Source organism: Mastomys coucha, unplaced genomic scaffold (assembly GCF_008632895.1).
Source record: "Mastomys coucha isolate ucsf_1 unplaced genomic scaffold, UCSF_Mcou_1 pScaffold12, whole genome shotgun sequence".
NCBI lineage: Eukaryota > Metazoa > Chordata > Mammalia > Rodentia > Muridae > Mastomys > Mastomys coucha.
Window position 1 is genome coordinate 54,159,145 of NW_022196894.1, and position 19,750 is coordinate 54,178,894.

At 37.9% G+C, this 19,750-nt stretch overlaps 2 protein-coding genes across 40 annotated transcripts in view; one reads left to right on the forward strand and one right to left on the reverse strand.

Moving 5' to 3' along the window:
* Abi3bp (ABI family member 3 binding protein) overlaps positions 1–13,404 on the forward strand; it is a 229,041-nt gene extending 215,637 nt beyond the window's left edge. For 34 of the 35 annotated variants that reach the window (XM_031364086.1, XM_031364093.1, XM_031364104.1 and 31 more), the window contains 6 exons: positions 847–955; positions 9,018–9,097; positions 9,738–9,767; positions 10,283–10,444; positions 11,442–11,564; positions 12,299–13,404. In XM_031364086.1, coding sequence (XP_031219946.1) covers positions 847–955; positions 9,018–9,097; positions 9,738–9,767; positions 10,283–10,444; positions 11,442–11,564; positions 12,299–12,414 — 620 coding nt within the window. In that variant the 3' untranslated portion in view covers positions 12,415–13,404. The remainder of the gene's footprint in view (positions 1–846; positions 956–9,017; positions 9,098–9,737; positions 9,768–10,282; positions 10,445–11,441; positions 11,565–12,298) is intronic. The other variant, XM_031364088.1, reaches the window with a different exon arrangement.
* Positions 13,405–13,714: 310 nt separating this feature from the next.
* The window catches only part of Tfg (trafficking from ER to golgi regulator), a 27,620-nt gene continuing 21,584 nt past the window's right edge, over positions 13,715–19,750 (reverse strand). For 2 of the 5 annotated variants that reach the window (XM_031364128.1, XM_031364130.1), the window contains exons 6-8: positions 19,512–19,652; positions 17,970–18,059; positions 13,715–14,527 (exon numbers count right to left, since the gene is read on the reverse strand). In XM_031364128.1, coding sequence (XP_031219988.1) covers positions 14,145–14,527; positions 17,970–18,059; positions 19,512–19,652 — 614 coding nt within the window. In that variant the 3' untranslated portion in view covers positions 13,715–14,144. Of the gene's footprint in view, positions 14,528–15,236; positions 15,278–17,969; positions 18,060–19,511; positions 19,653–19,750 lie in introns of all 5 variants that reach the window. The other 3 variants (XM_031364133.1, XM_031364132.1, XM_031364131.1) reach the window with 3 other exon arrangements.

Here is a 19,750-nt window from a genome sequence, read left to right on the forward strand (position 1 = left end):
CTTTTATTCTGAAGGTCCTTTCCTGTTGATGAGTGAGCCCTGTAACTTCATAGAAACATGCCTTTAAGGGAAATTTACATAGACATTAAGGTTGTGGCTTTTATTTAATACAAAGGAAACTAACTAGGAGGCATAGTTAAAATAAGCATTAGGTTCAAAATCCAATTTTACAACTCCAAACTTACACAGCTTTAAGGTCAAATTTGTTGTAGCTGGACACCATATTCCACGTCCTTCCCCACAAACAAGAAGATAGTAAGCAATATGTCTTCCATCCAAGCACCATTCCTCATACAGTGCTTTCTATAAACTGGCTTTTCTACCAGTGACAAACAATAAGCCCCCTATCCAAAGCAGTAGCCATCATCTCCACCAGTTCTCAGGCCTTCTTCCACTCTGATAAAGCAGGAATAGTTACTATGCCATTCCCCAAATGCTTTGAGAACTTCTGCCATCTGGTGACTGAAATTTGCTAAAAGATGAGATTGTGATGTTGCGGGTCTAGAGGATGGCTGAGCTGTCAAGGGCACTTCTCTTTCTTTCGGCACACATGACTTTGGTTTCTAGCATCTATGCTGGGCAGCTCACAGTTATGTGTAACTACAGCTCCAGGAGATCCAACACCATCTCCTAGATTGCACAGGGACCTGCATTCACACAGGGACCCACTCCTCCCACTAAAATACACACAGACATACACACACAGTAATGTTTTAAGATCATGTTTCTGGAACTGCAGTCGATCTGTCATTGCTGTGAGAGTGTCTTTAGCACCTCATTGGCCTCAGGAACAGTTAAATCAACTGAGACATAACACACATTTCTACTGTTTTCTTCCATCTTCAGAATATGAAGTCATATCCAAAGAAAATGGGTCATTCAGTGGGAAGAACAAGTCCATTCAAATTACAAATCAAACGTTTTCTACAGTAGAAAATCTGAAACCAGATACAAGGTAAGGCCCAGTGCTATCCAGATGAATTCTGAGAGCGCAGAAACTGCAGCCACAGCAAAAGGACAATACCTTAAAGGAGGGTCTTATTTTAATTCTGGATTTCTTTAACATGATTCTGAATAACTCATGTCATATTTTCAAAATATTCTCATTAGGGATAGAAGAGATAATTAGATGACCTTAAAAATTAACAGAATAGCCGGGTGGTGGTGGGACACACCTTTAATCCCAGCACTTGGGAGGCAGAGGCAGGCAGATTTCTGAGTTCAAGGCCAGCCTGGTCTACAGAGTGAGTTCCAGGACAGCCAGGGCTACACAGAGAAACCCTGTCTCAAAAAAAAAAAAAAATTAACAGAATAAATGGCTGCATAAAAAACAGGGCATTAATTGCAAATATTGATTTTAAGTATGAAAATTTAGGAAAATCTGTGAAGTGGTATAAATGTAGTATTCACAGCAGAGATTAACTCGATGTTTTGACTGTTTCTAGAAAGGGGAAAACAAAGAATGATAAAACACAGACAAAGATTTTTCTTTAAAATAGCTACCTACCATCCCCAGGTTGTATTAGTTACTATTCTATTGCTGTGATGAAATAACATGACCAAAGCAACTTATAAAAGCAAAGCATCGGGGCTGGAGAGATGGCTCAGTGGTTAAGAGCACTGACTGCTCTTCCAGAGGTCCTGCATTCAAATCCCAGCAACCACATGGTGCCTCACAACTATCCCTAACAGGACCTGATTCCCTTGTCTGAAGACAGCTACAGTGTACTTACATATAATAAATAAAATAAATATTAAAAGAAGAGAAAAGAAAAGCATCTAATTGGGGGCTTGCTTCCCATTTCAGAGGGTGAGTTCATGGACATCGTGGTAGGAAGCATGGCAGCAGGCAGGAATGATGCTGGTGTAGGAGCTGAGAGTTTATATCTTAACAGCAAGATAGAGAGAGGCACAGAGAGCACAAGACTGGGAAACCGCAAATCCCACCCCTGTGACACACCTCTCCCCATAAGGCCATGCTTCTCCCACAAGGCCACACCTCTTAATCCTTTCCAAGCTAGTCCACTAATTAGGGTGCAAAAATTCAAATATGTGAGTCTTTGGGGGCCACTCTCATTCAAATTACCAGCATCCCTTTGCTTTGGAGACTTAACACTGAAAAGGAGAATAGAATTTTGGTAACCAGTTGCATATTTTATGGTTTATGCATTAACATGAGACTATTCACATTTCAGTATAGTTTTATAATTTCTTTTTAGTCTAAACTATTTTATCAATCCATTTTATTACTGAAAGAAAAAGGCCCTTGGACATTTCTGATTAATTGTAGAGAAGTTCCTAGATTGCCTTTGCCCCCTAAGCCTCCATTCTATTATCTTCTCACTGTGGAAAGTATGGGTAGTGATGTGAGAATGAGCCTGTTTGGATTCTGGCTGTAGATTCTTCCAATCATTTTAGAAGAAAATAAACAACTAGTTAATTGAAGTTAACTATGTATAATTTTTAGGCCTTTACTGTAGAAAAATATATATTTCTTCCACAAATATGATTTTTTAAAGTGCTCTGTTTTGAGTTTTAACATGGAGCATTTTTCCACTTTTAATAATCAGGAAAGGTTTTTAAGTTAGCCAAAATAAGCATATCTTTCAGTTAAAGTCCAGTTGATTTTGATTCTCTTTCCTTAGCAAGATTGAGGAGAAGAAAACCCACTCCTTAACCATAATAGATTTTAAGGACAGAATGAAAAAGCATTTCATTGGACCTTTTTGGTAGGTAGCTCTGTGCTTGCAAAACATTCTTGAGTTTCCTTCTTTCTTTCCATTTAATAATGTGAGTGGCATTATATTCATGGAAAGGCATCTGCTCTGTAAATGTACACTGTGTTCCTTTTCTGAGTCAGGCTGCCCTCTCGGCTTCTCACAGTGCACCTATTGCTCATGATCTAAATGGAGAACAGCTTTTCCAGGGACATTTGATGCCCAATTTTCTTTGCTGGGGCTACAAAGGGGAACCAATGTGGTATCTGCCTGTGAGCTCCAGACGAAGGCTAATCAGTAAGTGTTGTACACAGCCTGGCCAGAGGTCTGGAAGTGGCCTGTGGAAGTGCTGTTATGGCTGAGGAACAACACTTCACAAAGCTTGGGAAAGGGAAGAGAGGTGAGTTGGGATGGACTTGAAGGACAACTAGAAAAGCACCTCATGGTGATGGTGGTATGGGAGTAAGTGTCGCCGAGAATATAGCGCAGTACTTGTCAGTGGACAGAAGCAAACTCAATTGTAATTTAGAATTTCCCCCAGGGTTTCTTATTAGAATTAACTAAAAGTGACTTGGGAATGATATACTGTGTTACACTATAAGGAGACACGTGAATACTGTATTTTAGTGATTTCTCTACTATTTCACCTGATTTTTAGAGTGTGAAATTTGAAAACTGGGAATATCTTGCAGCTAATGGGTACACATCCCATGGGTAGAGTAGAGGTCAGTGTTGGAGAATGAACCAGAGAGAAAGTATAAAGGGGGAGATTAAATATTTATAGGCTGCTTTGGGTTAAAAATTCTAAATGGCCACACATTATTCCAGAAGCTAAGTAATATTGGACCCCAAACTTAATTCTTTCACATCCTGGCCTGTTCTTCTTCTTCTTAATTACTTAACCATGTTTTGATCCACTATGCAGAAGCTTAATTTTTTATTTGCAGTAGTGGGACAACCTACTGTCTTGCTGTCTTGCTACTGAGATGTCATACCTGGTGTCAGATGTTCCTATCTCTGGGCTGGTACCCCATAGCCACAGCCTGCTGCTGCGAGGTGTTATGATCTCAAATGTGCACAGGGAAAGGGAGTCATCACTTGAAGTGAGTGAGGCAAAAGTCTAGAGATAAGAAGGCACATGCTGTCTCTTTCTTCGGGGAGAACCCATCTCACTGGCTACCTCTAACTAACTAACTAACTGGGAATACAGGACTCTTGAAACCTCAGAGCCCAGTGCCAGTGACACATCTCTTCAAACAGGGTCACACTCCCTAATCTTTCCCAAACAGTTCCATCAACTGGGGACTCAGATTTAAATATATGAGCATATGGAGGCATTCTCATTTAACTACCACAATCGGTAATCCAGTCCACTCCCTAACACTTCCTATTTTTCCCCATCAAATCTCCTTTCCTGAAGTTGGCCAGAACAACAGTCCTTTCTCTTCTAGGCAGCATATAGCTCATGCGGAACTCAAAGTAAGTGTAGATAGAGCCTCTTCTGAAAGCAAGCCACTGTGTCTGTAAGACCACCAATTATACTTAATTCTAGAAATAGGGAAGCTGATAATATCTTAAACAATCAATCCTGCACAGTACTGACAGGGCCAGGCAATGTGGCTTAGACCTCCTTGGGGTCTGGCACACAATCCTGAGACAGCCAACGCTATGCAGAGTCAGTGAGAATAAACTCAGATCCAGATCAGGCATAGTGAACGGTCTCAGTCAGCAGCTTGTCTTGGACTCGACCTTGGAGTCGACCTTCAGATGAACTGGTAACTCCTTCTTTGGGAACATATTGATGGGATGGGCTCTTCCTGATGAACTGGTTGGTAATGAAGATGGACACACGTGGTCACTCAGGCTGAAACGGCTCAGTCTGCTCCAAAAAGCCTACTTCTCACCTTACTCTACTGAAAAGCTGAATCCGTTGTGTGTGCCAGAGTTACATGGTCCAACAATTTCCTATGGAAAATGGACTTGGTAATTAAGATACATCAAATTCACTTCATCTATTCAAGTCCTTTTATTGACAGCTGTGGGCTGAGGTCTCTAAGACTAAAACCTACTGAAGCGGCAGCATGGCTGTTTAGGACTCTTATTTGTGTTGAATTGATAAAACACTGGCACTGATGGTTAGCCACAACACAGACAGTAACCTCTCATAAACTGTAAATTTGGCTCACTCAAAGAAACAGATGTGTGGAATAGCCATTATGCCCAGAACACAGGGCTCATGTGAAATTCAGGTCCCTGCAAATTCTGTATTTAATTTGCAACACCATCTATGGCTTTGGTACAGAGTAAAATAAGGTGCCAATGCAGGAGGCATTTTATTTGGTTTAATTGTAGGTATGGGCAACAGACAAGTAATCCCTTCCTTGTTAAAGAAATTGAGGCATAATGGGCAGCGAGGCTACAATCCTCCATGACTTCTGAGTCTGTTTTCCCTGTCACTTTTATTCTCCTCCTCTACCTCCATTCTTTCACTTCCTCTCCCCTTCCCTTCCTTTTGAGATGGGTTGGTATGTTGCCCAGGCTGGCCCCAAATTTGGGATACTACCTCATCTTTAATGTGGCTGGGGTTACAGGTATGCACCACCATGCAGGTTTTAGCTCTAAAACTTGAGGTGTTTGTATTTGTGTGTTTGCATGTGTGCACACACATGTGCACACGCATGCACTTGTGCTTGCATGCATCTACTCACCACCATGGTTTTGTCCCTAATAATTGAGGTGTGTGTGTGTTGTGTAGATTTTAAGTGGCAACAGTCATGTAAGATACCCTGTCTCCTCCACTCAGCCCCCTAGCTCTTTACCTGTATTCATAATGTCCCAGTCCCGCAATGAATGACATCACATGTTGCTAAGTTTCCTGAAATGCTGCAGCCTATGATGATGTCACAGTCTCCTTAATGCCCTTTGAGTAATAACCTTATTCTCTTATTCCACTTTTCCCAATTCTCTTCCTCTGACAGAAAACTTACCTAAATAGATCTCCAGCACTTTGAGACCACAGCAGGAGTAAAGTGAGCTAATAGTCACACAGCCCAAACCAACAGAGAGCCACTGAGTGTTTCTGTATAAGGAGTAATTTTATAAGCAGCAGCTTTCTTTAGATTCGAGATTTTGTTAACCTTGCTTTTTTAAGTAGGAGTCATATAACTAAAATGTACATTAAACAGTGAAAGCTGTAACTTTGCTCTAAGTTTACACCCAAACTGAAGGTTAGAGCGAAAGCAGGGGACGGGGGACAGAGGTGAAGGTGTCTACTCCACCAGCGGCCCAGGCTTTACTGCACACCACACTGCAGTGGGTAGCTCCTAGAGGTGGACATTCTGCCTTTGACAGATTAGCTCAGCAACTGCACACCATACTTTCCTGGAGCCATTTTTTCATTTTATTACAGAAATTGATAAATTTTTAATTTATATGCCAAGTTTTATAGTTGTTCTCAAAACTATTGGCTTCAAATCTTGCCCTCCACTATCCTTTTCCTTTAGGATTTAGTTGTTTTCTGAGCCCTTGAATGCATCAAATCTTGCCACCACCCCTCACTCTGTGGCTTCCTTAAGAACAAAATATTTGAGAAATGGTTCAAGCCTTTACGTTTTCTCTAAGTTTGTGTTCCATTGATTCTATTGTTTAGCTGAATGGATTTTAAGTGAAATGATGATAAAGATCTTCTAATAGTCTCTCTACTCTTTTCCTTAACTTCCAGCATGTTGGGCAGTTAAAACACCATTTTGATTCTGGGTCCCTCCAATAGGGCCCATTATTTTATTCTCAGTTTTGGGGCTTTTTTGTCATTGTACTTTGGGACTCTGAATATCTGAAATTTGTGTTAATTCTTTCTTTTCTTTTCTCATCCTGTTGGCCACAGAGTAGATCTCTTTAATCCGAAAACTTCCATCTTTAAGTTCTGGGAAATTTCTCACACAATTTCTAGGACTGATGTCACTGGTTTATAGTTTCTGCCAGCTGGGTGCCCAACAATAATCCAATTTTCTTATTTTGTGACTTTGACTTTTAGTTCTAGTATCAATTAACTTCATCTTCTAAATGTTTATTTAGTTTCCCTAAATAATTTTATTAGGTAGCACCCTATACTTACATACAATCACTTTTTGAGACTTTCCTCTTAGAGGCCTATGGTATCATTCATGTGACAAAATGTGCTTTCTGGAAAATATTTTGCCAGCACAAATATTTGTTTATACAAGGCTTTATCAGCCAAAAAAAAGGCCTCATGTTGTTAAACAGTTCAAACTTGCATCAGATTGGAAAAAAATCTTCAGAAAAAAAATAAGCTATGGAGACTTACGGCCACACTGGAAGTGGAGCTTAAGTGTAAGTAGCTAAAATGAAATGACAGAGAAGTCAAGTGGCCAAGGCATGGATTGCTTGGCAGTGGCCTAGAATGGATGTGACATACATTCCTACTTGAATCAAACAGTGTATGCCAGTGAATTCCTGCTCCACTACCTCCCATTACCAGCTTTGTGAAGTTTTATGTTAGTATCAGGACTGTTTGAGGCCACAAGCCTTTGGAATACTATAGCCTTGGAAATACCCCATGTCTGTGAGTAGTAAGTGGTATGCATGTTTTCAGAACAGTATTTTTTATATGGCCAATGCAAGTACATGTGTGCATGCCATGGAGCGTGGTGCAGAGCAGAGGCCAGCCTTGAGTCTTGGGCCTTGCTTTAACTCTTGTTGGGTCCTGCTACATGGCCGTGCAAGCTGGCCTGTGACTTTCTAGAGACTGCTGTCCTCACTCCCCATTAAGCTAGAGGAGCACAGGATTTGGGATTGCAACTACTCTGCTTGATATGGGTCCCAGGAATCTGAACTCTGGTTCTCACACTTGCATGGCACTCCCTTTACCCACTGACTTCTCTTCCCAGCCCAGATCTTTCCTATAGCAATTGGCACGGAGCCTTGTATCAGTTCTTTAGCTTTGAAAATTCTTTCAAGGATTAAAAGGTAAATTTTTAAGAATTAAAAGGTAAGTTTTAATTTGTAGTTCATAAATATTTCAAGTTTGGAAACATGGAGAAAGTATTACAATAGTTATGAGCTTCGCTGTTCTGAGATAAAACTTTGGGGGAGTACCTCATGGGGTCTGTGTGCTGTACTTTACATATGCAGAATGATTAGGATATATAGTAGGGACTTTAAAAAGTGGTTCCTATCATTTGAACACAGAAATCTGTCTTACTAGACTCCAGCAGTGATTAAGATAGTCCAAGGATTTCCTCCACCCAGCCCCGCTTTTTTTCTTCTTAGCATCCTCTGTAACAAACCGAGAACAGCCATCCTTCTGCTTCCTACTTGCTTATAAAATACCTACCTTGTATGGTGTGCATTTTTCTTTGTTGCAAACTTCTCAAAGTTAAGAATTATTTTCCAAAAACCTTGCATAGATCACAAAACACTATCAGCTGACTCGGGCTTCTTATACTTTGCTGCTAAGTCCTCTGTTGAAGAATTCAGTCTCAGGCAAATGAAATACTGCTTTCCTGCTGTGGGTCTCTCAATGGGATTTGCAGATTGTGTATCTTGTGAAAAAGATCTGTCAATTACTGCACAATTTAATGACTCTTTTTAAAAACTACGAGCTCGGCTTAATGAGTTGCATGAAGTCTCAGCTTTGTGCTCATGCTTAGAGTACTAGTGGGCCCATTTCCTAGACCCCGTGGCTTCCTGTGACCTGTATCACACCTGACCAGACCCCAGTTCCAGGAAGACACATCCAACCTTGCAAAGAAGTATTCTCACGTGTATCCATTCTTGCAACTAGTTAAACTCTCCAAAACAATGGTCACTGAATTCATCCTGGTAACTCGCTCACTGCTACCTAGTCTTAATGTTCAGTAGCAGAGGTGGGACAATAATGTGCACTTAGAGAAACTCTGCCTATTGACACCCTCCGCTGTAATTCAGACACAACAATGAAGAGTATAAGTGCAGGTGTGCTGGACCAGAGTGGGGACGACAGGGAACAGGAAAGCTCTCAACCTGACAGTTGAAGCAAAAGGAGGTTCCTTGTTGCTAGAATTAGTAGGTTAGCACAGATCTTTCCTATGTGTCCCTTGTAAACCTGCCTGGTTACTTCTACCCATTTTTAAGACAGTCAACTTTTCATTTTTCTCATCTGAAACATTAGGCAAGATGTTTAGAAAGTAAAATCTGAACTGTCATTTCAAAAAGAGACAGGACTTAGTATATAGTAAGAGAATGTTGTCCTTTATACCCCTCAATAAGATAATACTATTACTTTTATTTCTCCTTATACAGCTATGAATTCCAGGTGAAACCCAAAAATCCACTTGGTGAGGGCCCCGCCAGCAACACGGTGGCGTTCAGTACTGAGTCAGGTAATCCCATGAGTAGTAATCCCCAACAAGGACATGAGGCTATAACGAGGAGTGTTTTGTAGAGGGGCCTATTTGGAGCCTAGCATATCCTGAATTTTGAAAGTCCATGGGAAAAAGCTAATAGAGAGTGGTACTTAGAGAACCACTGCTTTTCTTCATTGAGGTTTGTCAGGAAAGAAATTAAAATGAAATACTATAATCTATACCCAAATATGTAGTGCATGAATGCTTTCTTGTATGACTAATGTCCATCAGTACATCAGAAAAGGGAATTCATGATTTTTGTGAAACTATCTGCATATTCCAAGCTTCAATTTCTGAATAAAATGCATCTGTACACACAGAAAAAAAATTAAACTAAAGTACATCATATCTTGGTGACTTTACAATGTGTAGTTTTTGTACCAAACTAAATGAGAAAGCTTCTGTAATAAAGTTAGAACAGCAACTTAGGGCTCAAATCTACTCAAATTATATGTGAAAGATGCACATGGGTACCTCAAGGATGCTCAATAACCATTTCCAAACATAAGAGAACTTTCAGAATCAGAAGACCTAAGCATAGGCATCCATCTTCTTTGCCACATCGCTGTAATCTCAGAACTTCACCTAACTGGCTCTTTTCTGTATTTCTCCTCAGCTGACCCAAGAGTGAGTGAGCCAATTTCTGGTAAGTACCAGTCTAATGGCATACATACATTTCTAAATTAGGTAAGTACAGCAGAACTTGAGCAAAGCATCTTTCTATCTAGAGAGAGAGAGAGAAGAGGTGTCACTCTTAAACTCATTAGCATTTAGAGCCCATGGCGGGGGGGGGGTACTTAAATTTACTTTCGCTCTTGCACTACTTCACTCAAAATTTCTGTTTAATTTGGTCACATTAAGTTTTATACTAGGGCAAAAAGGAGTCCTGAAAGTGCCTACACACCTAGCACTGCACAGACTAGTGCAGTATCTACCATAGTGTTCTGAGACTTACTTCACTACTGACAGATACAAATATTGGGGTTTGGATATTTGGGGTTTGTTAAGCCCTTTCAATTACTCGCAGCCTCCAGTATTTACAGTACTAAAGATATAAGGTATCGGCAAGCTGGCGATGCACTCTGCAGGCTGCTTTTGTTATAAAGCTTTTAGTTCTTCAGAGTTAAACACTAACCCAAATCGTGTGTCTTTTTCACGCAGCAGGAAGAGATGCCATCTGGACTGAAAGACCCTTTAATTCAGACTCTTACTCAGAGTGTAAAGGCAAGCAGTATGTTAAAAGGACGTGGTATAAGAAGTTTGTCGGAGTGCAGCTATGTAACTCTCTCAGATACAAGATTTATTTGAGTGATTCCCTCACAGGTATGTTCCAAGCCTTTGCTTTCAAGGCAAAGTTAGCAGCATTCTGTATCCTAGCCTTCTCCTGAAGTTTCAGACTCGCTACTTACACAAGTTCCCTTTAAAAAAAGACGTTACAGAAATAGTTACAATAGGGAAATAAGATCTTAAAGATCTTAAAGATCTGCAATTTGGAGGTAGATAATGAAAATGCAGCATGAAACAGTAATACTAGGATCAACATGAACACCTGTACAGCAAAGCTCTGTACTGTCATGACCACTCAAGCATTAAAATGTGACTACTAATCAAGAACGTGACATCCTTATGTTGTCAAAAGGGCCCAAACCCCTTGTAATATTCATTTATAATGCTTTCTTCTTGTAATATTCATTTATAATGCTTTCTTCTATATTCATATGGTGGAAAGACTGGTCCCAACACAGACACAGAAAGTATGTAAATGATACACCAATGTCACTCAGGGGCTTTGAAGACAATTTTTACTAAGGTTAGACAGAATGGCTCTGCAGAAATGGAAGCTCCTTTTGTATAACAGTTTTACAGAAGTTATGTCTACAAAGGTTAAGTCTACTTAGAATAAAATTTTGAGAAGTAATAACTATAAAAAGTCTAGGGACAAAGGATCTCTGGAGAAGCAGAGAAAAGAGAAAGTGCAAAGGCACGAAGCAAGACAAACTGGTCCGTCCTACTAGGTTTGGCTGAGGTTTTGTAAAGGAGAAGTTGTATTCTGGGAGCTTACTGGACAGAATTATGGAGTAATAGCATCATTTACATTTTTTTTAAATCACTATGATCTGGAAGGGAAAGGAGAGCACCAGGAGGTAAGAGTGCAGCACGGTCATAAGGACACCAGCTATGGAACGTCTGTAGTTCGGGAGATGCTAGTGGCTTAGACCGCTGGGAATAAGGGGAAAGCAAGGCTAAAACTACCCTTGGAAATAATTATGAGATTTCATAAACTAAAGAAAAGAACATTGTTTCTTTTCTGGTTTTTCAGGCAAGTTTTACAACATAGGAGATCAGAGGGGCCATGGAGAAGATCACTGTCAGTTTGTGGATTCATTTTTAGACGGTCGCACAGGACAGCAACTCACCTCTGACCAGTTACCCACCAAGGAAGGTATGCTTTCTGACCATCCTACGTGGAGGGCTTTGCACATTAGCAAAGAAAGACAGAAAAGGCTACAGAACTGCTACTTTATCCCTAGGGAAAGAAACTCAACTCAAGCTCAGCTCTAGAGAAACTATATAAATGTATTCTGAGAAAAACAAAAATCTTGACCCACTCACAGCTGTCCCTCATGGCTGAGGTTATATGGAATACACGGAAATCCTCTTTTCTCCTTTAAAATTGTTAAGAAAAAATTATTTTCAATCTATATAAAGCAATCAAAATTAAATCTGAAAAGTAAATATACTCAGTAACTTTGTAAATACATCTTAACAGCAGGCTGTGCAATGAAGATTGCACATTTAACCCTTGCCTAAGCAGAGCAAAATGGAGTAAACTGTCCAGATAACTAAGGAAAACCCAGGAGGTTCTTTTAAATACTTCTAATAGCATAGTTTGTTCATGGACACAAAAATCCCAAGACTTTTAAAAGATGTCTCTACAAGATACTTAGATATAATGGGCTACCGAAACTACTCTGATATAGTACTGACTTGATAAGAAAAACGTCAAGACTCAGGTCCTAAGGCCATTGTATTACTGGATATGAGATCAACTATAGCTATTGATTTGCTAAATTACTTCACTCAGAATAGTCTTCAGCCACTGAACAGCCTTACATCTGTGAACAGTGTGGGCAAAAATACGAAAGATCTATTAAACTGAACTATTTTTCCTCTTAGGCTATTTCAGAGCTGTTCGTCAAGAACCTGTGCAATTTGGAGAAATAGGTGGTCATACCCAAATCAATTATGTCCAGTGGTATGAATGTGGGACCACAATACCTGGAAAATGGTAGAAGCAACAAAATTATTTCCAAAGTACTTCTAGTTCATTATCGCAAAAAGAAAAAAATAACAAAAAGAACCCATTGGAAATAATGGTTTTTGTTACACCTATTCAAAGCTATTTTTGTTTACTATGTGTAAGTTTGCAATCTGATAGCAGTACTAGATGTTTATTATTAGAAAAAAATTACTGAGAATATTTATCAGGTTTTACAAAGTCATTTTTAAAAAGCAAGATTAACATTAATAGAATAGCATTTTAGGGAAGCTGGCTCCCTATTCATATTTTAAAAGATCATTTGTATATTATTTATCACACTGTTGTAATGTTTTCAGATACTTTTATAACAAAATTGTCAAAAATCTTTAATAATCTTTATAAAAAGTATTTACTTTATTGATGTGTACGTGTTGTTGAACTAATTCCATAAATCTCTTCTTGGTTTAACTTATTGGATCAAATAATCTTCAGCATATACATGTGACAGAAAGTAGTTCAAATACTTACATTGATGTAAACTTCAATTTTTAGAATCAGATGAACAGATTCTAAGTTTAAATAGTTATATACTAATGCTAATATTTCCATGTTACCAGCAAATTATTGCAAAAAGCCTGAATCTGTACAATTTTATCTCAGCCAGAAAATGATAATCTGATGTGTCAAATGATAAATGTCTTTTTTTTCCTGTACCCATACTATTATGTCTACAAATACTTTCTTAAGCTCTTCCTTTAAGTAGTTTTTTAAATGGCTCTATGGTTCTATTCAAGCTGTATGTAGAGACTGAGTGTGAAGTCAGCATGAAAAGATAATGCATGGTGAGAAGCTATTGTTTTATAGGATATATTATATATTTATATGTTTAGGCCATGAATGAATGTATCACAGAATGTTTTTGTGACACTGTTTACTTAAGCTGTAACAAAACTGACTCATTTCATGAATAAAAAAAGCATTGCTTTCCTTCATGTGTGGGAGGGAGCCAAGAAAATTATTGCCCTGAAAAGACTTTTCTCTGTATGTATCTTTCAACATGCTTCAGTTTTATCAATGCTACATTTTGTATTTTTAAGCAAGTATAAACAGTACAATAAAAAGATGTAGGTTTTTAAAATGTTCTGAATAGTTTGCCAATATGTAAATACACCTTTATCTCTATAAGGAAAATCAGAAAACTAAGAGCTACTGAACCCCTACTGTATTTATATTCTAAGTCAGTCAAATTTGTTATATGGAATGGAAATCAATTTCATTAATTCTGTAAAATGACTATTTTCCTTATGTCTAAAATAAGCTACAGACCACAATTGGATTCAATCACCTTTATTAGCCTATCAATGTTACATTTTATACATAATGTCTAGTCATCTTCTCAAAGGGCTCTATTTTTAGTACATCATGTTAATAGTAAATAGCCAAGTGTGATGGCTATACCTTAGCCTAGCTTTTTAACAGTCTCTGGAAAACTAGAAAGCCAATCATTTTACACACATGTAGTGTTCCAAAATAATTAGGAAGCGGCTACAATTTTAAGCAGGGGAGGAAACAATATTCATTTTGGTCTTTTTGTGTTTGTATTCTGGTAAATTATATTTTCAATTAACAGCAACAATAATATCATAAAAAAATGCTCTGCTTTTTAAATTTTTAAACTTCAATACAATACAAATTGAAACAAAGTAGTATTGTATAGTCTTTTGGGAGGCAATCAGCCATCATTTGTGTGGCTGAACTTCCTTATCGATAACCAGGTCCAGGTTGGGTATAGCCCTGACCAAAAGGAGGACGGTTACGAGCATAAGGGTTAGCCCCACTGGAAGGAGGGGCCATGGTACTTGCAGGAGATGGCGTAAAACCTGGTCTTGGTTGGTAAGCACCAGGTTGGCTTGGAGCCATTCCAGGCTGAGAGCCAGGGGGAACAGTGTAATTAGCAGGTTGAGATGTTTGGGTGGTATAAGTTTGTGGAGGGTAAGTGCTCGTCTGGTACTGCTGTGGTGGTTGAGCAGGCAGTTGTTGTGGCTGGCCAGAAAAGGCAGGAGCCGGTGCCTGCGAAGTTGGTTGTTGGCCATATCCCTGGAACTGCTGAGGTTGTTGGGGTCCAGTCTGCTGGCTGTAACTAGCTGAAAAAAGCAAAATAAATAACAAATGTTTTGGGTTTTTTTGGTGAAAGTTTTCCAGAGATTTAGTCTTACTGCTATGGACCAAAAATGATTAAAAAATTAACAAATATATTCATAATTATGTAGTGAGTCCAGCATAAAACATCTCAAAATCAAGGAGTTACAAAATTTTTCCAGACAATTTTTAGATTCTATAGCCTAAAATTCAAGTCACTATAAACATGTCTTTTCATTAAAACTGCTTTGAAATTAATAACCCTTGAGCAAATTCCCATTTGTACAAAATTCCTAGAATGAATGCTCGAATAGGTAAAATAATTATGCTTTCTAGGAAGATGAAAATCATAAAAGCAGTAGTCATTAATTAGGTTTAAAGGGAAGTCCTATTTAACAGTACAACATGAAATCACATTACAGACAAGTGCTTTATAAGTGAAACAGTGCTATAAACACTCTTTTCATATAAATTGTTTTAAAGTTTATTCACTATAATATCTAGGAATAATGACTACCATGTTTATAGTTCTTAAATCTTTTATATTTGGTACCTGACACTTTTGCCTTTAAAACTCAAATTTTGACTTAGTATGACATAATAAACAAAAAAATATATTGCCCCACATAATCAACATCTATATTCATTATTTACTAGAATATAATTAAAAATAAAATCTGCTTCACTGAAAACTTTTATCTCTACGAAACACACCTGCAGCTACTTGCAATGAAACCTCTCCATTGACTGGAATCCTGTCAGCATTAAATACCAGATACATAAGACAATTATTAAAATATGTACAACCCTGCATTTATTAGAAAAAAAAAAGGATTGAATGAATTTGAGTATATTCTGAACTCACCTTGAACCTGGGTTCAAAATTTACTTATGAAAGAAACCTTTATGAACAAAACTGGAAAAGGTCAGAGGGACAACTGGCAAACCAAAAGTATTAGAGATTGGTCAATGTCACTACCAACCAGCACCACTAGCAAGTCTCCATGCAGAGCAAACAGTTATCTATTTCCATAGATCTTCAAGTCAAGGAAATAGAAGTAGCAGGATCAGAAATACAGAGACAATTTGAAAAGCACTAAATTTCATTCAGTGAAAACACTGACTAAAACTTCCCAGAGAAAGCTTAGGTATCAAGTAGCAATTCACTCATGGTAGTACCTGAATACTGAATTAAAGTAAATTTATAAGATCTTGGATGTCACATAATTTCTCCTCTCTTCTATGGTAAACTAAAAATTGTGTGTCTGTCTGTGTATGTATCTACCCATGGAAGCCAGTAGAGGGAGGGCAGGGACATGCCTGATGGCTGTGAGCTGCCACCACCATGGATGCTAAAAATTTGAGCCCAGTTACTCTGGAAGACAGCAAGTGCTCTCAATTTCTGAGCACTCGTCAGCCCCGACAAAAACTTTCAGATGTAGCTTTTTACTCTAAGTTTTTGGGAAATACCTTTATATTGAAAATGACTATCCCGTTTGAGAGGAAAGCAACAAAACTATCTTTTCATCCTACAAGTGAAATCTAAACTTTTAAAAGTTGATCTGGGAAGGATCTAGAATCTTAGTTACTGCTCAGGAATGGACAATCCATTTCAGTAGCAGGCTACTGAGCCATTAATCATAATGCAGCAACTTTTCTCTATTATGTTTACTTGTCTCCACTCCTACAACCTCCTAAAACTCCTAAAATGAGTAACGTTAGGTGAAGAATATCACAAATTGCAACAAAATAGGTAATAGATATTTTTAAATCAATAAATAGCTATAACTAAGCCTAAAATATTGACCCCTCTGGTCTAGATTGGAGAAAAACATTCTGTCCCAGTCCCCTCATGAATATCTACATGCCTTGCAAAGTCATTTATAAAAGAGTAGAACAAGATCAGTGGTCCTCACTGTGGCTATATGACCTGTGATGCCTTTAAAATAGCAAAGACCACTTCCAAGCAAACTAAAAGTCTATATGAATAGGACCCAGGGTAGGAAGCTATGAGAGTTGTGAGCATCTCCTAGATTAAATAATGACACTTATCTCTTCAGATCTCACAGTCTATTGTTTCTATATGTTAAATACTTTGTACCATATACTTTTTTTTTACTTAAAAGGATAACACACTAAAATGGCATTCCCTTTAAATTCACTCCATCTGGTTTTGACAATCAGATCTAACAACTCTAAAATAAAATCACTCTACAGGAAAAACAATCCCCCAAAATTACTCTATGTATAAAAATATACCAAACTTAAGTACTGACAAAATTTTGTAGTCTAGGTTAGCAATCAGCAACTGTCTGGACCAATAAAAGATGAAAATTCAACCTCTTTTAAAGGGCTAGGTAGTAAATATTTTAGGTGTTGTGGGCCACATTGCTTCTCTCACTGCTCTAACTACTCATTCTACTCTCAGTATAGTGCCAAAGTGCAACAGCAACAGGGACAACTGAGAAACATGTAGGGTGCAAGTGTATAATGAAGCTTCCTTTACAAAACCAGGCAGTAGCAGATTTATACTGTAGCTGTATCTGCTATAGTCTACCTATAGCTATCCATCTATACCTATATATCTATAATCTGCTGATACTCTAGTTAATAACACAAAACTCCCAAAATACAATTTTGTTAAGATTCAATTTTTAGAAGTTATTTTAATCTTTGACTATACATGGTAGAGAGACATTGTGATTTAACTGGGAAAAATACCTAAATTATAACCACAGCTAAACAAAAGAACTTTATCATATTAAATATAGCTATTCTTCGGTGTACACATGGTAGGACTAAACCAAAATACTCCGTGTATGGAATGGGACCAGCTACAAAAAGCTCCTCAGGTGATGCAGACCTGCTGTGTTGAAATCCCCTAGGTCACATGACAACTGGGTCACTTCATCTCAGCACAGTTAAAACACTTAATACTCTTAGTTGCCTGAATTCAACTGTAATTTTATTTGTTTGTATGTTTTATTTTTGCTATTCTAGCATATTTTCAACATGCTTAAATAAAACAATTTAGTTTTTATTAAGTTCGCTTCTACATGTGTGGGGAAATTGTTGATAGACCTATAAATGCTAAGAGTATTCTACAGAATTATGAGTGATACAGACAGAAGAAAATCTTACAATTTTTTTCTCAATTTGAAGTCATTTAAGAGGTTAGATTGTTAATGTAAGAGACAGCTTTGTAGTAAAACATTTTTATACTATAGATTACTGTAGAACCATCTCTATAGTTATGTTGTATTTCATAGTTATGTTGTTTGTTCATTGAAAAAAGAAGATGCTGATTTGATAAAACATATCACTTTTAAGTATAAATAAGTATTGTTTGCCTAAATAAGTACTTAACACTTATGACAGTGTAAATATTATAAATCAAGTACTTAGGAGAAAGAACTTGAAATTAACTCTCATTCAACACCTCCTCACCTGAATACTGAATACCGTACTGCTGAGGAGGGGCCTGAGGCTGCTGCGCACTGTAGCCAGCCTGCTGCTGGTACTGTTGGTACATCTGGCCTATGAAAGAAAATACAGACAAAAGAGAAAGGTTTAACTTGGCAGAGAAACACTTTTAAGATTCCTTTATCTTCTCTCTCGATTTAATATAACAAGCACATTGAACAATAATTATAATTTTGTTATTATTTAAATGTCTGTGAAGAGAAGAATGAATGAATGCTAGAGAACACTGGTGGAAGTCCATTTTCACTATATAAACTATTCTTAACAGATCTGATAATTTGGCAATTAGAAAAAGCCCTCAAAAGACAAGTTTGCTAAGCAAAAACATACTGTCTCATTCCTGCCACTGACCTTACTTTGTACAACTCCCCTTCTAAATAACTTACACAGTGCTACAATAGCTTTTAGTTCACCTGACACGGCTGTTAGAATCTTTGTCCACCCAAACTCTGTATTCTGCTTCAGCCTCCCATTTGAACCAATGTCCGCATCAGTTCTAGTTTGTTTTAGCTCTGGCTCTTGTATTTTTGATGCAGAGTTAAGACTGACTAATGTTGGTGGAGAAAAGACTTAACATAAGAATGCATAGCCCCGCAGTGACTCACATAATTCAGTGAGCAAGCATGGAAAGCCTCACCACAGGACGAGAAGATTCTAGTCATAACTCATTGTAGCCTACAGCTGTAGTTTGGTTTTGTTTTAATGTAAATGTTGTTTTAGGAGCTATGGACTTATTTATTATGATTATGATTACCACCAACCCTTTGGTACAAACTATTAGAGCATCATCTGGTGTTTACTGTTTTAAAGTAAAATGTGCACTTTTAAAGGTCCTAATATGTATAAGCAGTTAACAGGAAAAAAAAAAGGCCACGTCAAGGGTTGCCCTAGAGATCAGTATGGTCTTTAGTTATGCTTTGATGTAGTCTGTGTATTTCAATGAGCCTCCTCATTTGCTGATCTGAGATCCTTCCTTCAAGCATACCAACCAGCCCTTTTAAATACTAAGCTTTCAATTTCATTCAGAATTAATGATGTTATTTTTTAAAACTACCGATTTAGTCCAATTTTCACATTTTTTTAATCAGTGAAAAAAATATCAAAACTCAGAAATTAAATTACTTACCGATGACACATAATTTGAAGAGGAAAAAAAATAACTACAAATGCACTGACCCAAATCTATTATTATTTACCTAAAATTATGTTTCATCATCTTGATATTAAATCTTTTTAAGTGATAGAAAACAGAGTGGAGATTTAAAGTAATTTTTCCCCAATCGTTCACTTTGTGTTTAAATTAAGACACTTCCATCCCCTTTTTCTTCTTTTCAGTAATCAGAAACATATCCAGTACATTCTTTGGTTCCATGATACTAAATCACTTCATGTCAGTGACTGTGTAGACTGTGAGACTACCTATGTAGGTAACTGCCGTTACCAATGATGCCTCCATAAACACCTGTGCCCGTGGCTTCCCACCCGTGGCTCTGAGCACTAGTTTACCTTCCAGCTGACCTGCTTGGGTCTGAGCTCCTGTGTAGGGAGGCTGCTGTGGCTGAACTGCTGCTGGGTGTGCTGCGGAGGAGGAGGAAGCAATGCTGTCAGGAGTTCCGGAGCGGTCTTCTGTAGGAGCACTAGGTGGTCCTAGATGGTCACAAAAAGTTACTTAATTACTCTGTTCGAGGTCTTTACTCTGTTCAAGGTCTTTCCTTAACAAGCACAATTTAAAGTTTAGGTTAATG